The sequence below is a fragment of the Lycorma delicatula genome, chromosome 3, assembly GCF_047948215.1.
Source record: "Lycorma delicatula isolate Av1 chromosome 3, ASM4794821v1, whole genome shotgun sequence".
Lineage (NCBI taxonomy): Eukaryota > Metazoa > Arthropoda > Insecta > Hemiptera > Fulgoridae > Lycorma > Lycorma delicatula.
The window spans coordinates 17574832-17599982 of record NC_134457.1 but is presented as its reverse complement, the minus strand read 5'-3'; the positions used below and the strand labels follow the sequence as shown (position 1 = coordinate 17599982).

General features: G+C 31.4%; 2 protein-coding genes across 2 annotated transcripts in view; both read right to left on the bottom strand.

Annotated features, from left to right (window-relative positions):
* LOC142321417 (putative ferric-chelate reductase 1 homolog) overlaps positions 1-904 on the bottom strand; it is a 237390-nt gene extending 236486 nt beyond the window's left edge. The window contains exon 1 of the mRNA XM_075359487.1: positions 645-904. Within this exon, the coding sequence (XP_075215602.1) occupies positions 645-674 (30 nt within the window). The 5' untranslated portion in view covers positions 675-904. The remainder of the gene's footprint in view (positions 1-644) is intronic.
* A 16351-nt stretch (positions 905-17255) lies between these two features.
* Positions 17256-25151, bottom strand: part of LOC142321415 (uncharacterized) — a 46279-nt gene continuing 38383 nt past the window's right edge. Inside the window, exon 4 of the mRNA XM_075359483.1 lies at positions 17256-21474. Within this exon, the coding sequence (XP_075215598.1) occupies positions 21262-21474 (213 nt within the window). The 3' untranslated portion in view covers positions 17256-21261. The remainder of the gene's footprint in view (positions 21475-25151) is intronic.

Sequence of the window (25151 nt, the reverse complement as noted above, 5' to 3'; positions counted from 1 at the left end):
TGTCCACAAGAAAGTGAAATATATTTATAAACTTTTGAACTGTCGGTGGTTTTGGGATCTGGGGAATGTGAAATGCGAAGATATATCGAAATTTTCCGGAAGTCAAATCATGGTACCCATTACAATATGTAGCTTTCTTATGAAATCTACTTAATTGTTTTAGAATCAATCTAAAGTCGTGTATTTCAGTCAATTGTATTTTCCTTTGTATTTTTTGCTGGTTTAATAAAATAAAAAATTGTAATATATACATTTTCATACTTAGAGAGATATTCCCATACTATAATACAATTTTTTAAAGATTTTTTTTTAACTGAATGTAATTGCGGTATTTGATATGTTTTAATGCCTTAAATACGTACTTAATTAGTTTTACTGTTTTAATTAAATAATTATGCGATTATAAAAACTTGCTAACACCAGAAGTTAATTACTATAAGGTATATTATTAGTAAACATCACGTAAACATCGTCCACGTGTAGAAAAAAACAAAACATTAAGTTCTGAAAACTGTAAAGTTTTAATAACAATATCACGCTTAATGAATTTTAGCTCATTAATATAATTATTTTAAAAATGTATTATTTATTAGTTATATTTTAATAAAAATATGCAATAATTTTTACAAAAAAAAAAAACTTACATGAAAGGGACGTCTTCGGAATGTTTTCATAATAAATAAAATTTTTGTAAACTTTTAAAACATGTAGTTAATAACACACACTAAATAACATCTGTCAATAAAACACTCAACACTAAACAATTAACGATATAACAAACAAAAAAAAAACGATCAATAAATAAACTTTAAATAAAAAATTAACACAAATACTTTAATAAAAAATTTCAGTGAACTCGTTCGTCGTTTAACAACACTATATAACTTCTCACTTACTAAGTTTAACTAACTGTCTGTAGTCTGCTGCTGAATAACAACATTGCTTTCATCAGGGTTACCAACAGGTAAAAACCGGTAAAATTATACTTCCCTTCGTAAGAACGCATGGCTGTTTTCCTGGTAGAAGTTTATAAGGAGTCATAGATAGTCGCTAAAGATTATTCTTTTCCTCCGTGAAAGTAATTCCTTGAAATAAGAATAATAAATAATAACTGTAATTTAATGAAAGTATAACAGGAAAATGAATAACTTTAATTATCTCTATAAGAGTCCTAATTATTAGAAAAAAGTATTTATTACTATTATTATTATTATTATTGTTATAAAATTATTCTAAATATGGTTTAACCATCTAGGTATATCTAAATTTAGTTAATTTCAGTGACATTATTAATCAATTTCACAGTAAACTGTTTAGTTACTATAACATACCCATCCTGAGCAATAACTAGCAAAAAGAACTTTCTTATTTCATTCATAATTATACAGCGATTTGATACAAGATACAAAATTAGACTGAAACTGGCTCGCAGTATACTACTGAAAATTTGAACTGGTTCGCGGTTAACCCTCTGGATAACAGTGAAGACGTAAGATGACTAAAGCGATTGCACATATTATATTTGTAAATTCTCCGAGATTTGAGGTTCCGGATTTGAATCCCAGTCAAGCGTGACATTTTTCATACGCTACAAATTTCCATCGAGCTAATGACCACAGCATTTTATGCCGATAAAACTAAAAAAAAAACCTCTCTCTCTCTAAAATAAGGATGAACTCTCTTATCGGCTGGATGTATGCCGTGTGAAGAATGCTGCTGAAATTGAACATATAGGAAAAACCGTCGCTCTTTCATTTAATTTATCAATTTAAGTAAAACTTAACAAAATTGCATTACTTTAAAACCCCGATACTCGTTTTGAAATACATGGTATCTTAATGCTTTTTAAAAATTAAAAGAAATGTAGAGAAACTAAAACGGATGAAGCAGTAATACTGCAATATCAAAACCGCTCAATCTTACATATATAAAAGGAATGTTTGTTTGTCCTGTAAGCGTTCTTATACCATTCATCCGATTGCGATGAAACTTTGGTGAGTTGTGCGCACACCCGCGAAGGTTTCTGATTTAGTTTGGACCCGCTAGGTTGCGCCGGGGTTGAAATATTTCGAAAAATTGTATTTATTTGGCTCATATTCACTATGATTTGGCTCATATTCAGAATATATAATAGTTACGTGAAAAGAAATATTTTTGCAAAAAACATACCCGTTTGCTGCCACCGGTGTCGAGATATTTACGAAACAAATAAACAGACTTTCTTCTACACATATAAAAGCAATGATCGTATGTGTGTCCACTATAGACTAAAAAACTACTGGACCGATTTACACGCGGGGAAAAAGGGCAAGAGAGGATAAGGGAAAAGGAAAAAGGGGGAAAGGGTGAAAAGGAAAAAGGGAAAGGTTAAATTTTGCGAATTACCGTAATGTTCAGTTTTTTAATGATTTATCAAACTTTCAATTGTGTTTATTTAATCTCTCTATCTATCTATATATATAAACTGAAATCTAGCAATACCAAAGCACTGCCGGGTCTGCTAGTGAAAAATAAAATCCTTTCTACTTTTTTTTATTTCTGATATGTTCCTTTTTCTCTATTTTTCTTTTTAACTGGTTTCAAAAAAGGAGCGTATTCTCATTTCGATGTGTATTTTCTAATGTATGTAAATCTATTAATCTTGAGTGGATAAACGAAATTTAACGTATTTGATCTCTAGTTGGTCCCATTCGAGTTTAGTTTGCACGGTTGAGTATTTCTGTACTGCTGAATACATAATTAAACCTTGTATTGAACAAATTAATAACTCCAAAAAAGAAGAAAGTTCTCAATTCGTACAGTAGTTTGTTTTTTCTGTTTGTCTTTCATAAAATTTTACTGAATGCACCAGATTAACTAAACGTTTTTTTTTAAATGGTAGGAATTACCCCGATCCCGTTCTATTTTATTGGGCCAGTAGAAAAAATTGCTGATCAAAAAACATTTTGTCTGTTGTAGGGTACGTACTTTCTCTTGTACAATCTTTTACATGCTATTTGGAGATATTAAAATGTGTAAGGAACAGAATCTTTGGAATACATAATTAAATAAGAGAATATGCAGAGTGTCCTTAAGAGATGAGGCCAAACTCTAGAAAATTATTCTACCTGACGTACTGAAGAAAAAATGTCCAGTGAACATAAATCCTAAAACGCATATTTTTCTGTCTGTCCGCCATCTTGTGTTTTTTATGAAAAGAATTATTTTTCAATAACGGTTGGAGATAACGCAGTAAAATTTCGTACTTTATTTTAAACTAACATTTTTTAACAGGAAAAAAATAATGATACTCTTTGTTGACAAATTTCAAAATGGCGGTCGTTAAAATTTTTCAATCTTAAACATCTGAGGAATTAATAGATTTATCAAATTGTATTGTATTATAAAAATTATGAAGGATTTTTTTGTAAACAAAGCGACCCCCTTAGTCGTAACAATCCGACGACAAAGAAACAGAGTTATTACAAAAAGTAGGCCTAAACCATATTGCGGCCATCTTGTTTTTTTCGTTCATAAAATTTTAGGTTATAATAAATTATAAAATTTATAATAAATAATATAATAAATATATATAAATAATATATATAAATTATAATAATAAAAGTTCACTGGACAAATTTTTCTTCAGTATGTTAAGTAGAATCACTTCTTAGAATTTGGCCTCACCTTTAAAGAACATCTTGTATAAATTTTATCTGTAGATTCCCAAAAAAACAGCACAAGCCAATTCTTTTTTTCATTAATTTAAGAAATTTGTCCTATTTCCAGGGGCTCTTTCACGTATAATTCATATTTTTGAAGACAAAGTTTTATGCATATACGTATAATTAATAAAACTACATAATTGACATCAAAATAATATAAATTTATATTATGACGCCGTTATAAAATTTAATAAATTCTAAAAAAGTTCATAGTCAGTTTAGCGGTTTGATAAAGAATAAGTAGAACATACTTTCTAATAAATATTCTAGCCCGACCGATCATTAATTAGAGATTATTTGACCAGTATTTATTTATCTTTTTTTATTTTTTTTTTCCTGTTTAGCCTCCGGGAATCACCGTCAGGTATTACTTCAGAGGATGATATGTATGAGTGTAAGTGAAGTGTATTCTTGTACAGTCCCAGGCCGACCATTTCTGAGATGTGTGGTTAATTGAAATCCGACTGCCAAAGAACGCTGGGATCCACGATCTAGTATTCGTATCTGTATAAAAGTAACTGCCTTTACGAGGATTTGAACGTTGGAACTCTCGACTTCGAAATCAGCTGATTTGCGAAAACGCGTTCACTTCTAGACCAACCCGGTGGGGTTTTTTAATGTCTGTCCGAGCATAAATTTTAATCGGAATCCGATTTTGATGATTCTTTGTTCTCAACAAAGATTTTCCATTATATCCTCAATGAAATCTTGGAAACGTATTTTTGTAAAGAAGGCGCCAAATTCAAACCAGTTTTTAATTCGATCTTTTGTACTTGTAATTCATTTAAAATTTAGTGATGGCTTAAAAAAATAAGCCTCAAACTTTGTACTAATATTTTTTTTCTTTTGGGTATTTTTTTTTAAATTTATTTTATTTTATTTTTTGTTGGTGGATCAATTTTGTTTAATTTTTACCACAAAATTTGATTACTTTATCTCACTTCACGTCTAATTTTCAATATGGGAAGACATAATATTTTCATTTTTCGTTTTTACTTAATCTTACTTATATAATTTTATTATAAAAAAATAGAATAGTATTATCTAACTCAATAAAAAAAAAAAACTGACTACTGATTTAAAAATTGTCTTAAATAAAACAAAATTAAATATTTGACGATTCATTCGAAGAATTTACAGCTATTTATTTTTTATTTTTTTTTTTGTAGGAAAAGTTCATTATTGTTTTCCATTTTCCAATCCTTATTCTTTTCCCTTTGTCCAAGTATCATTCTTACGAGTAGTATTGTTTTCTCTCTAATTTTTATTTTGTCTGCTTCTTGATACATACAGTATCTTCCTCTATTTTTATTTGTTTATTATTTTCGTGTATGATTCATTCACCACGTAAACTAGAAACCTATCCGTGAAATACGGTGGGAAAAATTTGTAAAAAATTAACAATTCCAAGCGTAATACCTGGAACTTTCAGGATGAAAAACTGAGATGTTATCTACCTGCCATGGTGTTTGCTAAATTACTTTAATTATAAATTATTAAATCTCTTCTTATATAGCTCATTGCAATTTCTAAATTGTAAAATTTATTGTTAAGTAGTAGCTTTGTTGTAAAAATGGGTAGACTGGATTGCTCTACTTTAAGCAATTACAGAAAATTTCAAAATACCGCTCAATTTATTACTATTTTCTTTCTTTACTATTTTTTAACGTGAAACGTCTTTAAAATCACATCGAAACATACGAGTACCAGAACAGAAATTTATAGCGTAACGAAAAGGTCTATATCGTCCGGCTTTAATAACTCCCTAACTATTAGTCTTACGGGCGTAAATGAAGTGTCATTTTATAACTTACATGGTCAGCTCGCGGATACGACTTTGAGTTTGCGCTACTGGTGAGCTGGTAGGCGGGGAGGGAGAACAGCGCAGATCGGCCAAAACTGGCGATGTCGCTCATTTCCATTCAGTGTAGTTCACGACTTAGACACGACACCGCGGTGATTCGTGTGTTTGTGTTTAGAGTTTGTCGAGATAGATCGATTTAAGTAATAGTAAGTGTATCTTGGACAATATTTATACATAAATGATTAAAGTAAACATGTAAAAAAGTATAAAAATTCAATATGTCAACCTAAGCTTGCGCAAAAGCCACTCTCTTTTTTCCTCTTTAGCCTCCGATAACTACCGTTTAGATAATACTTCAGAGGATGAATGAGGATGATATGTATGAGTGTAAATGAAGTGTAGTCTTGTACATTCTCAGTTCGACCATTCCTGAGATGTGTGGTTAATTGAAACCGAACCACCAAAGAACACCGGTATCCACGATCTAGTATTCAATTCCGCATAAAAGTAACTGCCTTTACTAGGACGTGAACGCTGGAACTCTCGACTTCCAAATCAGCTGATTTGGGAAGACGCGTTCACCACTAGACCAACCCGGTGGGTTACGTATGTTACCTTGAATTTTCATAAATACCTTCGGAGTACCTACCTTTCTTTTTCTGTTTAGCCTTTCAAACCACCGTAAGGTATTACTTCAGAGGATGATATGTATGAGTGTAAATGAAGTGGTACAGTCTCAGTTCGACCATTCCTGAGATGTGTGGTTAATTGAGTCCCAACTACCATAGTACACCGGTATCTACGATCTAGTATTTAAATCCATATAAACTTAACTGCCTTTTCTAGGGAACTTGAACCTTCGGAGTATCTGGACATTAAAACTTGAAATTTGACTCGAATATTTTTATGTTAAGGGTGTTTATGCAATTAAATTTTGAACATTTTGTGAAGTCATCATAAGAATTTCAAATTCGTTTCACCGATAACAGTATATGAGCTGAGTTTTTATGATATTTTTCTATAATAGATAAATACAAATTTATGAAACTAGAAAAAAATTATCTTCTGCGTAATATATAACGTCTGTTAAATTTCGACTGTAATCCTACACGATGATACGACCATAACAAAAATAGTTGTCTTTTAGATTGTGTCTAATATTTCTAAACTAGTTTATCAATATATCCATTAAAAAATAGTTTTTCTGAGCTGCAAGAAATTATTTTCCTTTTTTTATCAACCTACTTTAATTAAACATTATTGGCGAGAAAAACTGAGTTAAATCTAATAATGTTTATGATATCATTTATTGGATTACCTTTCGAATAATTTTCTCCATTTACTATATACTACAAATGTTAATAAGATTATCATGGAATGACAAATCGGTTTTTTTTCAAATTCCTTGCTAAACTCAGTTTTTTTTTTGACTGAAACGTCTTTAAAATCACACCGAAACATACGGATACCAGAACAGAAATTTGTAGCGTAACGAAAAGGTCTATATCGTCCTGCCTTAATAACTCCCTAACTATTAGTTTTAGGGGCGTAAATGAAGTGTCATTTTATAACTTACATGGTCAGCTCGCCGATACGACTTTTAGTTTGCGTCACTGTCGAACTAGTTGGAGGGGAGAGAGCAGAGCGCAGATTGGTCAAAACTGGCGCTCTCGCTCATTTCCATTCAGTGTAACTCACGATTTAGACGTGATAGCAGGGTGATTCGTGTGTCTGTGTTTAGAGTATGTCGAGATAGATTGATTTAAGTAATAATAAGTGTATTTTGAACAATATTTAAGTGTGTAAAAAATTAAAGTAAAGGTGTAAAAAAGTATAAAAATTCAATATGTCAGCCTCAGCCGACGCAAATCCATCTGGAAATATAAATTACGCGTATCGTTGGAAAGGGAGCTTATGGGCCACGCACAGGTACCCCGATGTCCGGTGCCGAGCCGGACTGTTTCGGGAGTGTCGCAAAGCTGGCACGGCGGGCCTGTGAACGATGCCGACGGAGCTAGCACCTCTACCGCTGCTTATTATGGCTTATGTCTCTCACTTCTCATATCACAGACCGATTTTGAATAAAATTGTCGTCTAATATTAGTCGAAATAAATATCATCTACAACTTTAGCGTCTGTTTTATGTTAAAATTAAATTTAGTACGCAGTTGTCTCGTTTTTATTTCAATTCGATACACTAAAAGTGACTCGCTGACATACAGACGGACCGATTTATTTGTAAAATTGGCCAAACGAGGAAAATACATTTTTCCATAGGAGACTTTCAGACGTATTAAAAAAAAATACGATGGTGGCTCTCCCATTTATCGTTTTCTAAATGTTGTCCTTTTAAATCTGGGATTTTTCCAGCATAAATTTTCAAATTTTTATTGATATTTAAGTTTAATAAAATATTAACTTTTTTAAGACGTTGACTTATTAATTTCAATTTATCTGGATATATACTGCTGGATTAGTATTTTATTTTATAGTCTGGATATTTGCTATTGCATCTGCCCGACCATGTATGCAATGAACTAAATCATCAGTTACCGTCTTGGCACTGTCTCACGGAATGTCAACGTAAAGTACCATAGTTAATGCATTCAACCATTATAATATTTTTCTTTTATTTATTTAGTTTAGAACTGCCATATTTAATTACAAATTATTTCAAGCAGAGTAGATTCCAGACATGGAGTCGATTGCTTATTTAACTTAAAAAGAAAAAAAGTAACAAAAATAAATGTTCTTCTATAAAGTTTCATTAGCGTTCTAAATTAAAAATATAAGGCTTTTTTTTGTAAAATGCATTTGAGTAATATATATTTATTAAAAATTTTAAGTAAATCTATATATCAATTAACATATTTCTTATGCTTCCTTCTTTTTCAGTTTATTTCTCGCTCTTTGATACATAGTGAAAGAAGACGATAAGAAAGAAAATAATTTTAAGGTAAAGGCTAAAAAAAAAAAATGTGAAAGAAGAACAAATCTGGTGTTTTAATGGAATGATTTTAATTTTAAAGAAAACTTGATCCTAAGACACTCTGACTAGCATTTTAATTTTAATAAAAAGAAATTTTGTTTAAATAAAAAAGCATATATAAAAAATCTCATGTGGACACCACATGACTACTTGTACGCCTATTAAATTACATATACACATTTTTAAAAGTACATAAAATTTTATTTCATTAATAACTTCTGATATTTTTTCTTTTTTTTTTTGTTTGCTGTTATTGAATTATTATTTATTGTAAAAAAGTTTTCACAATCACAGGTTAATAATTATTAATAAATCAATATAATTAAATTAAAAAAAAAGGAAATAAAATCGAATTCGAACCGATATGTTTCCCCTTGTAAGATCCAAATATTTCATTAATTAAAATTTTATTTGACTACAACTCTGGAACCAGTGAAAATAACTGCCGTTTATGATATATCGTTGAAAAGTTCTCAATGAGAGCTTATTACTGCAATTAAGAAAAAGTCCAAAATCACATTTTTTGGGGATTTTGGACTAGATGTTGTTACAACAGTCCAAAATCAAAAATTTCAACAGCCTATGGTTAATTGTTTTTGAGTTATGCGAGATATATACGTACAGATGTCACACCGAAATTAGTCAAAATTGATTCAGGGATGGTCAAAATGAAATGTATATTTCCGTTTAAATCTGAAAACCGAAATTTTTGGCCATCACAATACTTTCTATACTTCTTACAAGGAAGTAGAAACGATTTAATTAAAAAAATATATATAATAATAAAAGGCATTTCTATGCTCGTTCCTCACAATAACTATATTATAATACCTATTAATTTCCCGGTTATAACTCTATTGGTAATGTAGCCGCATAGTTGTAGGGAGGAACTGTATAGATCTGTCAAAATTTTGGGTATGGAGATTTTACCAAACTTCAAGTTTGGACTTTCATAAATTTCAACTTAAAAATCTCCGAATATGTATGTACTACATTCTTATATCTATTGGCTCGCATTTTGTTTTATACCTCCGAACTGGCTCGTCATAAATTCTTCAAAAATTGGACCAATGATTTTTATAAATGGGACATTGATGACATTAATTTTTTTTTTGTTTAACCTCCGGGTTCACCGTTAGGCATTACTTCGGAGGATGAGATGAATGATTTTTGTAGTGTGTGTGAAAATGCCATGCCTGACCGGGATTCGAACCCAGGACCTCGGGATGAAATTAAATTTTCGATAAAAGTAAGTAAACAGGGAGGTTAAATTTAGTTATTTTGAAATTTTTTTTAATGGCCATAGAAAATTTAGTTTTAGTACGATGAAAGTACTTATTTAAAATTCTAAAGTTTTTAGTCAATCGGATTTAGGAATGGAGGGATAAATCTCATTATTTTTCACAGTTTTAAACAGTTCTTTCCACTTATCTCGAAAACACGTTTACCAGAAAGTTTAAATTTGCTAAAAATATTTGGTTTTATATATATATATATATATATATATATATATATATCCCAGCTTTGGTTTCAGCTTAATATATATGTATATCACAAATTTTTACCCCATATTTTTCTTTAATAAAATATAATTTTTTAGCCTTTTTTGAATATTTTTTCCTGGACGTACAACGAAGAGTCGTTATTAACGTCGGAACATGATGTTATTATCGTAAGTAATTGAAAATCAACTTAAAAATCAGACTTATCTTTAAAAAACTCCTATTCTGTATTCTAAAAGGAAACTAAAACCACAATAAAAATATCTGACGTGGACACCACATGATTTCCTTGTACACCTATTAAATCACTTATTAAATTAGGTACACAAATGCATTGTTGTGGACACCACATTGTATCACTTTTTTTTTGTCCGTATCAGCATTTTGTATCAGTTTATGTATTAATTTTGTTTCATATCGCTCAAGTAGTTATGTGGGGTAAGTGAGAACGTGTTGGATCTGTAACCATCCACACATCGGTTCGAATCCGCCTTCATGTACATATATTTTATTTTTTTATTTAAATATATTGATTTATTAATAATTATTAAACTGTGTAATAATTTTTGAATTAAAATGAAAAGTACATAAAATTTTATTTCACTAATAACTTCTGATTTTTTTCATACTTTTTTTTATTATTATTGAATTATTATTAATTTAAAAAAAATTATCACAGGTTAATAATTATCAATAAATCAATATATTTTAATTTAAAAAAAGTTAATAAAAAGGAAATGAAGTCGAATTCGAACCGATATGCCATCTCCTTGTAAGAAACAAATATTTCATTAACTAAATTTTTATTTGGCTATAACTCTAGTACCAATGAAAATAATTACCACTTATTATATATCGTTGAAAAGCTTTCAATGAGAGATTGTTGCTCCAATTAAGAAAAAGTCAAAAATTCAATTTGTTTTGGATTTAGGGCTTTTTTGGACATTTTTTGTCCAGTCGGTTGCAATCAAAAAAAGAGGTGCACATCTAGATGTTACAACAGTCCTAAATCCAAAATTTCAACATTCTACGGCTATTCGTTTTTTAGTTATACGAAATACATACATACGTACGTACAGACGTCATGCCGAAGCTAGTCAAAATTGATTCAGGGATGGTCAAAATGGATATTTCGGTTGAAATCTGAAAATCGAATTTTTTCTCGATCACAATTCTTTCTTTACTTCGTACAAGGAAGTAAAAAGAATATTGAAAATGAAACTTAAAAACATAAAACTGGAAGAAAGACATTATATAACAATAATAAAATATCTGAGTACAAATGCACAGCCTTAAGAATTAGTAAGTATTTGGATAACATAGCCGTACAGTTTCCTAAAATATTTCTGATATTAAATTTCCGACGCAGTAACACATAACAGACTCATTCCATAAGGATATGATGTACTGGTAATTGGCAATCACAGTTAACAGAAACAAGTGCATCGGTCTGAGTCATCAAGTGAACCATGAATGAACCTAGTGTGCTTCATTCACAAACGTCAAATAATGACCTCCTCACGACAGTTAATCCCATATAAGCCTCACGGTGATACAGTGTTCTTAATTGAACGAAGTTTACTGTTGATGGTTGCATTCCACTTATTTTGCCACTCGTCATGAATCACTCTTCAGAAAACAGACAAAAACGTTCTAAACAACGCAATTAGTGAAATTAGGCTGCAAACAAACCTCTTTTGTCGCACTATCAGCGCAATCATTGCCTGAAATTCCAGTATGATTAGATCTTTTTTAATGACAATGCATTAAAATCAGGCCGATTTATTTAACTAAATAATTACTGGATTAAATTAAATTAAAAAAAAACAAAAAAAAACAAGGGGCTGAATGGTACACATACTTAAAAGATCAATTTATTTTAAACTTAATTTTCAAGAGTGAAAATTCAACTGTATTTTACATTAATGTAGAAGCTGTAGGAATTATTTTAAAAACTGGTCCCATTGGATCCGATTTCAAAACTCAAAATTTGTTTAATAATTTTTTATTTTTTATTCTTTATATGTTTTTCAAGTTTGGTTGTTATTAAAAATATTATATGAGGTAGCTGTCGAGGAACGGGGCCAATTTTGTTTTTACTAATAATTCTTATTTTTAGCAATTATACTCTTCTAATTACAGTAGTGATTCCAAAACTATGCGCCGCGGTGACCCGGAGAGCTGCGGCCTCTTCATAGGGGCGCCTCGAAATATTGTCAACGCTTCATAATTACTTAAACCAAAGTTATTAATTTAATGTTAATAAAGTAAAAAAATAATGAAGATACAAGAGCTTTATTTATTTTTATCTCTTAACTTACGAGTAGTCATACTTTTACTTAGGGTAGGGCGCCATGGAAAATTTTAATTGAAAAACGGCGCCGCGACTCGGAAAAATTTGGGAACTACTGAATTACAGTGTTATTTTGATGATAAAAACGTCATTTTTTAAGGGGGTCAACTGCTCTACTCAATATTTTTTATTAAGATTTTTCTCAATTATATTATTAATACTGAATAATATATTAGTTAAAAAGTCATTTGACCAAGGGGTTCAAATGGAACCCAATTTTTTTTATTAATATTTTGATCTTTTTCGCAAGTAGACTCTAAATGTTGGATAATTATGCAACTTTTTGCCGGGGTTTTAAATGGCATTGACTTCTGTTAGGTCATTACCCACTAATGAATACTACTATCATTATTCAGTGTGAAACTGTATCCAGCGTTGCTTAACTTCGATTATCTATGGGAATCGGTTTATTAAACACAGCTTCGCCTATTTGCTTTTATCCTTCCTTACTTTACACCCATTAATTTTCCAAGATGCTACTTTTTCCTGAGACGTATCAGGTGTTGTATACTATCTCATTACAGAAAAAAATGCAATTAAATTATAATTAATTAATTGCGACGATTTACGTTTTCAATTAATTGTAAATTGATTTACGACGTACGTTTATAAATAAAATTTATAGGTACATAAATCTTCTTTTTTTTATCTTTCCTAATGTACGTTGTAATCTGCTCAACTCGTGAACAATAAGCAACCCCCCTCCCCATACGTGTCAATAAGGTGAGTATAACATGTAATGAGGTATAGTCTTGTACAGACTCAGGCCGACTATTCCTGAGATATGTGGTTTATATAACCCCAACTACCAAAGTACATCGGTATCCACTGTCAAGTATTCAAATCCGTATAAAAGCAACTAGCTTTTACTGGAATTCGAACTTTAAACCTTTTGACTTCGAAAATCAGTTGTTAAATAACTGATTTGCAACGACGAGTTAACCACCAGACCAGTTATCTGAAGAGATACAAATTTTTAAATGAAACCTCTTTTTTAATCCTTTGAATAATAAGTGCTAATAAAGATCTGAAAACATTTAAAAGATTATTAAAGCATTTTAATTTGTGAGAACGTTTTAATTTAATTTCAAGTATTTAGTGAAAAAATAGAATGATTATTTTTCAGTTTCCAGTAATTTTTGTTTTTATTTCATTATTCTACTATATATATGTTACCGTGAAAGACCGAAATTAGAGAATGTCAATATTCTTCGATGAATGTCGACACATACCAAATACGTCGATGAAAAACCGAAATATTTGCTTATTCGGACCTTCGCCGCATATGTCGACAAACACGGATAAGCTCTTGTGGGGGTCGAAACGGCAACTAGAAATTAAAAAATAATCCCTCAATACCAATTTCTAAGGTAAATAGATTAGGAAAAACCCTCGTAAAAAAAAGAATGAAGTTTAAATTTAAGCCAAAAATAACCTACGCTCGTTTCGCTCGCTAACCTCGTCTAATTAAAGTTAAATATATAAATCATATTTATATACGTTATATAAATTATGGTGTTATTCTTCAACATTTAAGGCGATTAATCTAATTTACTGCAAATCAGCATGCGATGTTGGTGAAAGTTGAATAAAAATATTTTTTTATAAAAACTGAACAAACGGCAAACCATCTGACCATTTACTTGTATCGCTGTCGTTAATCCTTGCAGTTAACATTTTCTGTATATCCTGATTGGCCCTTTCAATTTATAAAATGCTAAAAATTTGATTTAATTTTTTTATAAATGCGGTGAAATTGATTATTCGCCTCCAGTATTGGAGAATAATATATATAATTTGTATTTTAACTTTAATTTGATAAGCTCTTAGAGAGAAGCAAGCGTAGGTTATTTTTTACTTAAATTTAAACTTCCTTTTTTTTACGAGGGTTTCTGTTTACCTTAAAGATTGTTTGTTATTGAATAATTTTTATTTTAATTTTTAGTTATCTTTTGGACCCCTACCACAGTTTACCCCTACCACGGTAATATATACCGGCGAAGGTCCGAATAAAGAAATATTTTGGTCTTTAACTGACGTATTTGGTATGTGTCGATATTCAACGGAGAATATATACATGGTTTCCCATATAAAACGCAACCCAACCTTATATTGGTAGGTATTGAAATAATAAAAAGGCATGTGTAAATGTAAATGTAATTTTTATTATTACCATCCATTACCTTACATTTAGAGTAAATGTTGGAAGTGGCCGCCATCTTCTTGAATACAAGCTTCAATTCTTTTTACAGCGTTTCTTGCAACTTTTTTCAAAGTTTGTGGCTGGATATTTAATACAGCTTGTTCAATATTGACTTTCAATCGTTCAAGTGTTTGTGGTTTGTTGCTGTAGACTTTATCTTTGAGGTAACCCCGTAGAAAAAAATCCGCCGCAGTCAAATCTGGAGATCTTGGTGGCCACAAGCCTCGACCGATAACACGATTACCAAAGAATTCTTCGACGAAATCAGAAGTTGAACCTGCGCAGTGTGATGTCGCACCATCATGTTATAGCCGGCAGTGTCTGTCTTCCTCTTCCAAGAGTGCGATGAACTGAAATAAAATATCCTGATATCGTTCTGTATTAATGGTGTACTCGAAAAAAATAGGACCGATTACTTTCTTCCGCGATATAGCGTACCACACGCCCGACTTCTGCGGGTGTAATTGTTTTTCGTGATAAACGTGGGGATTTTCAGCGCTCCAAATTCTATTGTTTTGGCTGTTTACGTAGCCATCCAAATGAAACCGTGCTTCATCTGTAAAAAATAGCGAATCCATAACATTAATTCCCTCACGCAGAAATTGACGGAACCGTTGACAATATTGTAGTCGCTTCTCTTTGTCGGGCTCAAGAAGTCTATGAACCGTTTGAATGCGATAAGGTCGTAATTGTAATCGTTTGGTCGGCCGACGAACAGTTGATTTAGACAAATTAATTTCAGCAGACAAACGTCTGATCGATTTATTTGGCGAGGCGAGTAATCGGTCTTTGATTTCAGTGACTGTATCTGTATTCAACACTGATGCAGATCTTTTGTGTTCCTTGTTATTAACAGAACCGGTCTCTCTAAATTTTGCGACTAACCTTAATACTGATGTTTTGTTAGGAGCCGGTTTATCCGGGTACTTATGGCGAAACAAATCTTGCACTGCAACCGCTGATTTCGTACTGAAGTACGTCTCGACGATGAAAACACGTTCGTCTAGCGAAAACACCATCTTGTCTCTAGCAATGCACTGAACGTTATGATTGCATTGTTGTTACTATCGGTAGTGTTCTACTGCGTCGCCGCGATGTTCAGATGTTGGACGAGTCCTTTCAGTAACGAGTAGGGGAGTAAGCTTGACTTTTGAAATTTCATGGATGAGTGATTGATGGATTGCGTTTTATATGGGACACTCCCGTATTTATATATATATATAAATACACTTTATATGTATTTATATATATATATAATATATATATATATATATAGGGTGTTCTTTAAAGAGGAGCCTAAACTCAAGAAAGTGATTCTGCTTAACATACTGAAGAAAAAATATCCTGTGAACATAGGTCCAAAATCGCATATTTTTCTGTCTGTCCGCCATTTTGTTTTTTAACAAAAAAAAAATTTTCAAGAACGGTTGGATATACGCAATAAAATTTTGTACTTCATTTTAAACTAACAATTTTTAGTAGGGAAAAAATAACGATTCTCTTCGTTGACAGATTTCAAAATGGCGGTCATTTTAATTTTTCAATCTTAAATATCTTAGGAATTATTAGATTTATCAAATTTAGTTATTATTGTAAATATTATGAAGCATTTTGTTGTGAACAAAACGACAGTTTAATCGTAAAACTCCAACGACAAACAACAGAGTTATTGCAAAAAGTAAGCCTAAACCGATGTGGCGGCCATCTTGCTTTTTTTATTATCTGATTTATTATCGTGGTTTCTGATTAAAATTGCTAATTTTAGCAATCAGAATATTTGATTTAGTTATCAAGAGAGTCACGACTGCCATATCGGTTTAGGTCTACTTTATACAATAACTGTTATTTGTCGTCTGATTTTTACGACTAAGATGTCATTTTGTTCATTAAGAAATGAACAATTTCATGAAATTCATAATTTTTACAATAAAATTCAATTTGAAAAATCTAATAATTCCTAAGATATTTAAGACTGAAAAATTGAAATGACCGCCATTTTGAAATTTGTTAACGAAGAGTTTCGCTTTTTTTCTATTAAAAAATATTAATTTAAAATAAAGTATAAGATTTTATTGCGTTTTGTCCAACCGTTCTGGAAAAACGTTTTTTTCTTAAAAAACAAATTGGCAGACAAACAGAAAAATATGCATTTTCGGACCTATTTTCACTGGCCTTTTTATTCAGTATGTTAAACAGAATCACTTCCTAGAGTTTGGCCTCACCTTTTAAGGACATTATGTATACTCATTTTATACTTTCAGATAAATTTTCAATAGTTAAACATAGAAGAATTAAATTTAGAACTGCTGACCTACCTCAAAACGATCTAATTTTTGGTTTGATCATTGCCCCAGATAACACCATGAAAGGGAAAAATCAAAACGTTTAAATGAAACGAGTAGAATCATGAAACATCATTTTTAAAAGTGGCATTGAAAACCAAATGTTTTTTAAGTAGAAAACATCGAAATATAAAACTTCTAACTAAAATGACGTCTGTTTTTATTTGTTTAAAATTCTATAATATATTCAATTATTTTTGTAATTTCCTTGTTCCTTATATCAAATCTTATCATCATAATTAAATAAAAATTATTATTCATACGCGCACATACAAAAAAAATTAACCATTTTTTAAATGTAAATTTAGGTTGGTGATTAATTAATTAAATTAAAAAATAACAACAAAATTTGTTTTCAAATAATGTAATTAATTTTAATACGTACTAATATTAAATGGTGACAAAATATAACCCATAAGACCCATTGTAATAATGATACGAATAAATTTGTTTATTTACAGAATGATTCGGAAGGAAAAGGAAATAATTTAGGAACTGATTCTAGTGCTTCAAATAAGGTAACAATTTTTATACAAACACATATGTCCGAAAACGCTTTGTTATCGAATTAAAGCTAACGAAAAATTTCGCTCGGATTTCAGTTTTCCCGATGAAATGAGGTCATATTGACATTTTTAAGGCGTACGTATAAGGGATAAAACTGATGGTTTCTTTAGTTTTTTGATCTCAAAAATTGAATAAAACTGATCACAAAACAGTATCTCCCGTAATTTTCATGATATTTAAGTAAAACTGAAAAATTCAGTGACGAAAAAGAAGTGTTTTTTTTTAGTTTTGAAGAGAATAACTGTGTTAAACGACTAATAAATGTTTAAATTTATCAAAATTTGTAGAGTATTTAATTTTGAGAAAAATAATGCTATAAAGTCAATAAAAAAAAACTTTATTATTAAAACCAAAACTTAACAGAAATATATTACGAATTTAAAAAAATTAAAAACAGCTGTTTGAAACAATAAAATCTTTGCAAATTAGGTTAACAACAACACTAACTGTGTGCTTCGAAATTAATTTGAATTCTACTTATTGCTCTCATAAACTTATGACATGGTAAATAGTGATAATCGCTTTCATCAACAAAATCAGCATTCTTCAGGTGGTACAGCGTAGTCCTAAGACGAGTACACGAAGAATTTCAAAACGTCTTAACATTCCACAAAGTGCAGTATGGAGGAGATTACATGCTTGCGTCCATATCATATTCAGGAAGTTCAACACCTCCAGTTTGGTGACCATGCCAGACTACTGCAACTTTATCAATGGGTTAACAATGATTACCACTTAATTCCGTTCGTTTCTTTTTCGAAACACACCGGGATAGTCTAGTGGTGAACGCATCTTCGCAAATCAGCTGATTTCGAAGTCGAGAGTTCTATGGTTCAAATCCTAGTAAAGTCAGTTATTTTTACACGGATTTGAGTACTAGTTCGTGGATACCGGTGTTCTTTGGTGGTTGGGTTTCAATTAACCACACAACTCGGAAATGGTTGACCTGAGATGAACAAGACTACACTTCATTTACACTCATACATATCATCCTCATTCATCCTCTGAAATAGTCCTGACGGTAGTTCCGAAGGCTAAACAGAAAAAAAAGAAAAAAGTACATTTAGAAATCCGATAGCCACTTTTTTCAATTTTTTTAAAGTACCCTTACCTAATTTTCATTTTTTAAGATTTAAAAAAATTTTACCATTTGCAGGGAATTTATAAACATAATTTAACCAAACTTAACCTACGCTCACTTCGCTCGCTAACTTATCCTCATTAGTAAAGGTTAGCGTATCTTAAGTCTGATTAAATTATATTTACAAATGTAAACAATAGTACTTTTCTGTACAAATGATAAAATTTTTAAAAATCTTATCAATCTTTAATCGTATATTAAAATTTGAAAAAATTGTCTGTCTGATTTCGAAAAATAACTTTCCGTTCATACTATTTTAGGATGAAAACCGACTGGGTTGGTCTAGTGGTTAAACTTGTCATCGCAAATCAGCTGATTTCGAAATCGAGAGTTCTAAGGTTCAAATCCGAGTAAAGGCAGTTACTTTTATACAGATTTGAATATTAGATCGTAAATACGTGTTTGGGTTTCAGTTAACCACTCATCTCAGGAATGCTCGACCTGAGACTGTACAAGACTATACACTTCATTTATATTCATACATATTATCCTCATTCCTCCTCTGAAGTAATACCTTACGGTGATTCCGGAGGCTAAAGAGAAAAAGTTGGTATTTTCAGATGAAGCTACTTTTACCCGTAATGGCATAACCACACGAAATCACATCGGTGGTCTGAAGAAACTCACATGCTGTAATTCAGTCATATTTTCAGCAACGATTTTCTGTGAGTGTTTGGTGTGGTATGATCGACCACAAATTAATAGGACCTTTCATACTAGAATAACGTGTCACGGGAGGAAATTATGTGAAATGTCTAAACAATGAATTTCTTACAGTGCTTGAAAATTTCTCACTGGTGAAACTGTATGAAATGTCGTATAAACTTGGTGGAGCATCAACACATTTCAAGAATGAAGTAAAACAGTTCATAGAGAAAAATATTGGTAAATGGATTGGACGTAGAGGGATATTAAATTGGCCACCTAGAACAACCGGACCTTATACCCTTGGTTTATCGTTTATGGAAACGGATGAAATACGAGGTATATAAGGAAAAAGTTTGGTGATGAACTGATCGTTCACATTCTCAATGCTCATGGAACGCGAAGATATCATAGTTTGGCGACAGAAAATGTAAAGAAACGAGTTGAAAAATGTATAGATGTCATTAGTAAAGTTTTTTAACATTTATTGTAAATTAATACCCTACAAAAACCACAGTGAGATTTTTAAAAAGTAACTTCAAAATATTTGATTTTTTCAGAGGCTAAATTTATTGTATTAAAAAGAACCTTTTTTAATTTAAAAAAATTTTTTGTTCTGTTTGATTTTAATAATAGAAGTTCATTTTGTTTTGTTTTTCATAACTTTATTACATAAATTTTCACAAAATTAAATTCTCTACAAGTTCTAGTATAAAATTTACGCATTTTTTTTTCATTTAACAAAGTTATTGTATTTAAAATCCCAAAACTCTGATGTGGATACCAAATAACTTCCTTGTACACCTATTAAATTAAATATACAAAAAGTACATCAAATTTTATTTCACTAATAACTTCTGATTTTTTTTCATATTTTTTTTTTTATTGTTATTATTGAATTATTATTTATTGTAATTATATTTTACAATCACAGGTTAATAATTATTAATAAACCAATATATATAAATTAAAAAAAAAAACATAAAAAAGAGGAAATAAACTCGAATTCGAACCTATATTCCCTCCCCTTGTAAGATCAAAATATTTCATTAATTAAAGTTTTATTTGGCTATAACTCTGGAACCAATGAAAATAAATACCACTTATGTATATCGTTGAAAAGTTTTCAATGAGGGCTTATTGCTGAAGTTAAGAAAAAGCCCAAAATCTAAATTTTTTGGATTTTGGGCTTTTTTGAACACTTTTGGTCAAGTCGATTACAAGATTACAATCAAAAGGGTAAGTGTACAACTACATGTTACAACAGTCTTAAATCCAAAATTTCAACATCCTAGTCTACTCATTTTTGAGTTATGCGAGATACATACGTACGTACGTACGTACTGACGACATGACGAAACTAGCAAAATGGATTCAGGGATGGTCAAAATGGATATATCCCTTGAAATCTGAAAGCCGAAATTTTTCGCGATCATAATAGTAACTTTACTTCATACAAAGAAGTAAAAAAAACGTCTTTATTGTCACTGAATTTTTCTGTTTTACGTCAGATAATATGAAAACTACGGGAGATTAACATGGGAGACCTGTTTTATTCGATTTTTCAGGTCAATAAATATAAGAAACCATCAAGTTTATCTCTTATCTAACGTCCTAAAAATTTCAGTGTGACCTCATTTCATCAAAGAAATTTATATACGGGCGAAATATCTGGCCAGGTGTAACTTGATAAAATGTTCTCGGACATATATTAGTATGATCTTTTTTCCTTATTTCAAGTTATACAATCGGTCCCTAAATTATTTCCCTTTCCTCCTTAATTATTCTTTATAATAATAAATTGGAGGAAAACAATATTGATTTTTCTTTCATTTTTATTTTCGATTATTTTTCAGAGATACAATTCCAGGTCGTTGATTCAACATAGGAAATTATATGATTAGAGTATTGGTTGTGATGTTATTTTTATCTCAAAAGGACAAAAAGTAATTATATAATTTATAAACATTAATAATTTTTTAAGGGTACTACTGCCGATTACAAAATTATTTTATCTAAACGATTTAGATGACTTTATATTTTTAAAACCTTTAAGGTCCTGTTGTTCTTTAATTGAAGATCTAGGACCTTCACTATCGCATGAGTTATTTTCTTCTAATTTTACTTTTGTTAATTCTACCAAATTTTTACGAATTCCAGTTTGTACAGCAGTTGTTGACATATTTCCTTTATGTATGTGCGTCTCCATGTCATCTTTATCACCCTAAAACAATTAAAAAAATTAATTAATTAAATAAAAGTAAAAATTATAAATTATATTTTGCTAGTAAGTAAATAAAAACTTATACAAATGGGTTCTTAAGAATACACAATATTTAGATCACATCAAGAATGAATAGGTTTGCTACTTTAAGGATTAAAAAAGGAATTGCATTCACAATTGTTCGAACGGATTACGACGAACAACGATAGTCTTTCCCCATATGCTTCGACAAAAATATAATGAATTATTGTACGAAATCAATTAATATATTGGGGAGTTCAAAAAGTGTCGCAACCTTATGGGAAAATGAGTAAATTACAATAGTGGTTGAAAGTGGCCTCTATTATGCGATTCACATAATTGAATACGATGTTGAAATGTTCTTAAATACATGTTGCAACGTTTGTTGAGGAATTGCAGCGATACATCATCCAGTTTCGCTCTGCAGTACGGGAATGATGTCAGGATGAGTTTTGTAAGCAGCATCCTTAAGGTATCCCCATAAGAGAAAGTCAGAAGGGAATAAATCAGAAGACCGAGGGGATCACAACCCCTTCGAAATCACTTGTCCATTAAAATACTGATCCAAAAAAAGTCATAGTGTAGTTGGCTGTATGAGCCGAAAGAATTGTCCTGCTGAAACCACGCGTACTCCAGCCAGGCTGCAGGTATAGTGTTTACAAATTGTTGCACCACTGTGCCATGAAAGAATGTCATGAAGATTCGCCTACGTAAAATTTGACACCAAATACCTTCTTTTTGTTCGTGCAGCTGATGTTGATTTTCCGTACGCCAAATGCGTAAATTCTGTCCATTCACGTATCCATCAAGGTGGAACCGTGCCTGGTCAGACCAAAACCGTCATCGAGTCCTTCCCCGTCTGGTGTTACAGATGACATGAACCGGTGACAGAAAGCTACCCATTTTCAAATATTTGCAGGTAAAAACTCGAGAATAACACGAATTTCATACGGATGCATCTTTAAACACTTGCGCAGTGCCGTGCGGGCACTACCAATGGAGAGACCAGACTGGTTAGATAGGCGTCGCACAGACTTCTTAGGACTAACCCACCGGATTGGTAGTGGTGAACGCGTCTTCCCAAATCAGCTGATTTGGAAGTCGAGAGTTCCAACGTTCCAGTCCTAGTAAAGTCAGTTATTATTACACGGATTTGAATACTAGATCGTAGATATCGGTGTTCTTTGGTGGTTGGGTTTCAATTAACCACACATCTCAGGAATGGTCGAACTGAGACTGTACAAGACTACACTTCATTTACACTCATACATTTCATCCTCAGAAGTATTATCTGAACGGTAATTACCGGAGGCTAAACAGGAAAAAGAAAGAAAAACTTCTCAGGACTAACAGAATACGCAGTTTACACGGCGATCTACTTTTCTGCTTTTACCACTTTCGATCGACTACATTTGGCTGCATCTGACACGTTCCCTGTCTCTTGGAATTTGTCGTACAGCCGCTTGATGGAGGACTTGTTTGGTACATCCATATCGTAAATTTCTCTGACGGCATTCTAGGTTTGTGCATAACTGACACACATCTAATGTATAGGGAGACAATGAATATTTTCTGCCGCATTGTGTAACTCATTTTTCCCCGTTTAAACCTGTAAAAAATGTACGAAACATTCTTCCATAAGGTTGTGTCACTTTATCAACACTCTATATTTTTTAACCAGTCTAATTCAAAAAGATTAGACATACGTGTAACCATACAGGTGGTAAGATGAATATTCTATGTTAAACCACGTATAAAAACAATATCTGTATTTATTAATTGTATTAAACCTGATATTTAAATTCTCAGTTTATTACAAAACAAGTTTAATAATTTTATAGTCCACTGTATACAACTACTCTTACAGATAACTGATACGTGCATCATACAAATCATTGCTAACTAAACAACCTTGAAAATTTCACAGTATTGGCATACTTTAATCGTTAGTATTTGATCTAGCCATTCTTTCAGGATCAGCTGATTCAAAACCGGACAAGAGACAAGTTTTAAAATTTAAACTGGACTTACCATCTTCTATAATCATTATAATCTCAAAAAGATGAATATTAAATAACAGATCAAAGTAAAAAAAAAAAAAAAAACTTCTAACGAAGAATGAATAAAACCGAATTATGATTTAAAATTTATAAGTAGAGTGAAAAAAAGATAGCGGTTAAAGTTTCAGTTCTGTTCTCAGATAATAAAGCATCAATTGTAAAAGATAGAATAATTTAAATTAAAAAATAAATATATTTTATATATCTCTTGAAAGTAGAGGTACAAGCAAGAATAAAGTGACGACATTGGAGATGTCGGGGACCTGCCTTAAGACAAATCATATTTTTTTGTTATATAGTGTTTCCCAACCGGTATATCGGGACACAATGGAGTGTCACTCAGTCCCGTAGGGTGTGTCCCGAAATTTTAGAGTTTAAAAATAAATTTTATTATACCATTCAGAAAGTTTATACAACGTAATCTATACTTACCATGAAAAATTTCAACACGGTAAAATTTATTTCAAGACAGACTATATTAGTCAATACATACAACCATGGAGGTTTAATTTTCACTTCATGGCGATAATTTTGAGTGATGGTGAACACCTGCAACAATGCTTAGTTTATTCTTTCTATTTGGTAATAAACCAAGTGTTAATTGTTGCTACGTTGAGGGATTTATCAAAATTGAGGTAAAGTTTTGAAAATAAGCTTACACAAAATAAGAAAGAATATTGAAGAAGTTAATGAAAGAACATCTAAATGCGTTACAAACTTCAGTAACACAATTATTGTTGTTATTAGTTCAGTCATGTCCGACCCTCGGCGATTCTATGGACAAGTTTTCTTCATTCGTTTGTCATTGAGTGCTTCTTGCAGTTGTTTCATGGCCATGCTTGTATCAGCTTTGATGGTATCAAGCCAACGAATCCTTAGTGGCCAGGTATCTTTTTGCCACTGAACGTACCAAGCATCATTGATCTTTCTAATAAATTTGACCTCATGACATGTCCGAAGTATGAGAGCTTGAGCCGACGTATTTTGCCTTCAAAGGACATGGCTGGTTTGACCAGCTCTAGAACGACTTTGTTGGTAATTTTGGCTGTCCATGGTATTCGCAGCATTCTTTTCCAGTACCATAGTTCGAAAGCATCAATTCTTTTTCTATTTTCCCTCTTCAGGGTCTACTTTTACATCCATAGATTGTTATGGGGAAGATGATGGCATGGACTATCCGGCACTTAGTGCCAAGGCTAGTATCTTTATTTTCCCAGACTTGGTTCATGCTCAACGTTGCCTTCCGGTCCAATGTTATTCGCCGTCCGATTTCTGGGCTGTACCACCATTTCGAGTGATCATGGATCCAAGAAAGATGAAATCACTAAAGCACTCGATATCTTCATTATTAATTATGACTTTGATGTTTTTGCCAGTAGTTGTCATGATTTTTGTCTTTTTGACATTGAGGTATAGGCCCATTTTTTCACTTTCTTCCTTCAATCTTTTTATCAACTTCTTCAGATCACGCTCTGATTCAGCTAGAATAGTTGTGTCATCTGTGTAATGGAGATTATTGATGTTGCAACCTCAAATTTTGACTCCAAACTTAGATTCTTCGAAGTTTAAATTCCGCATAATTATCTCTGCATAAAT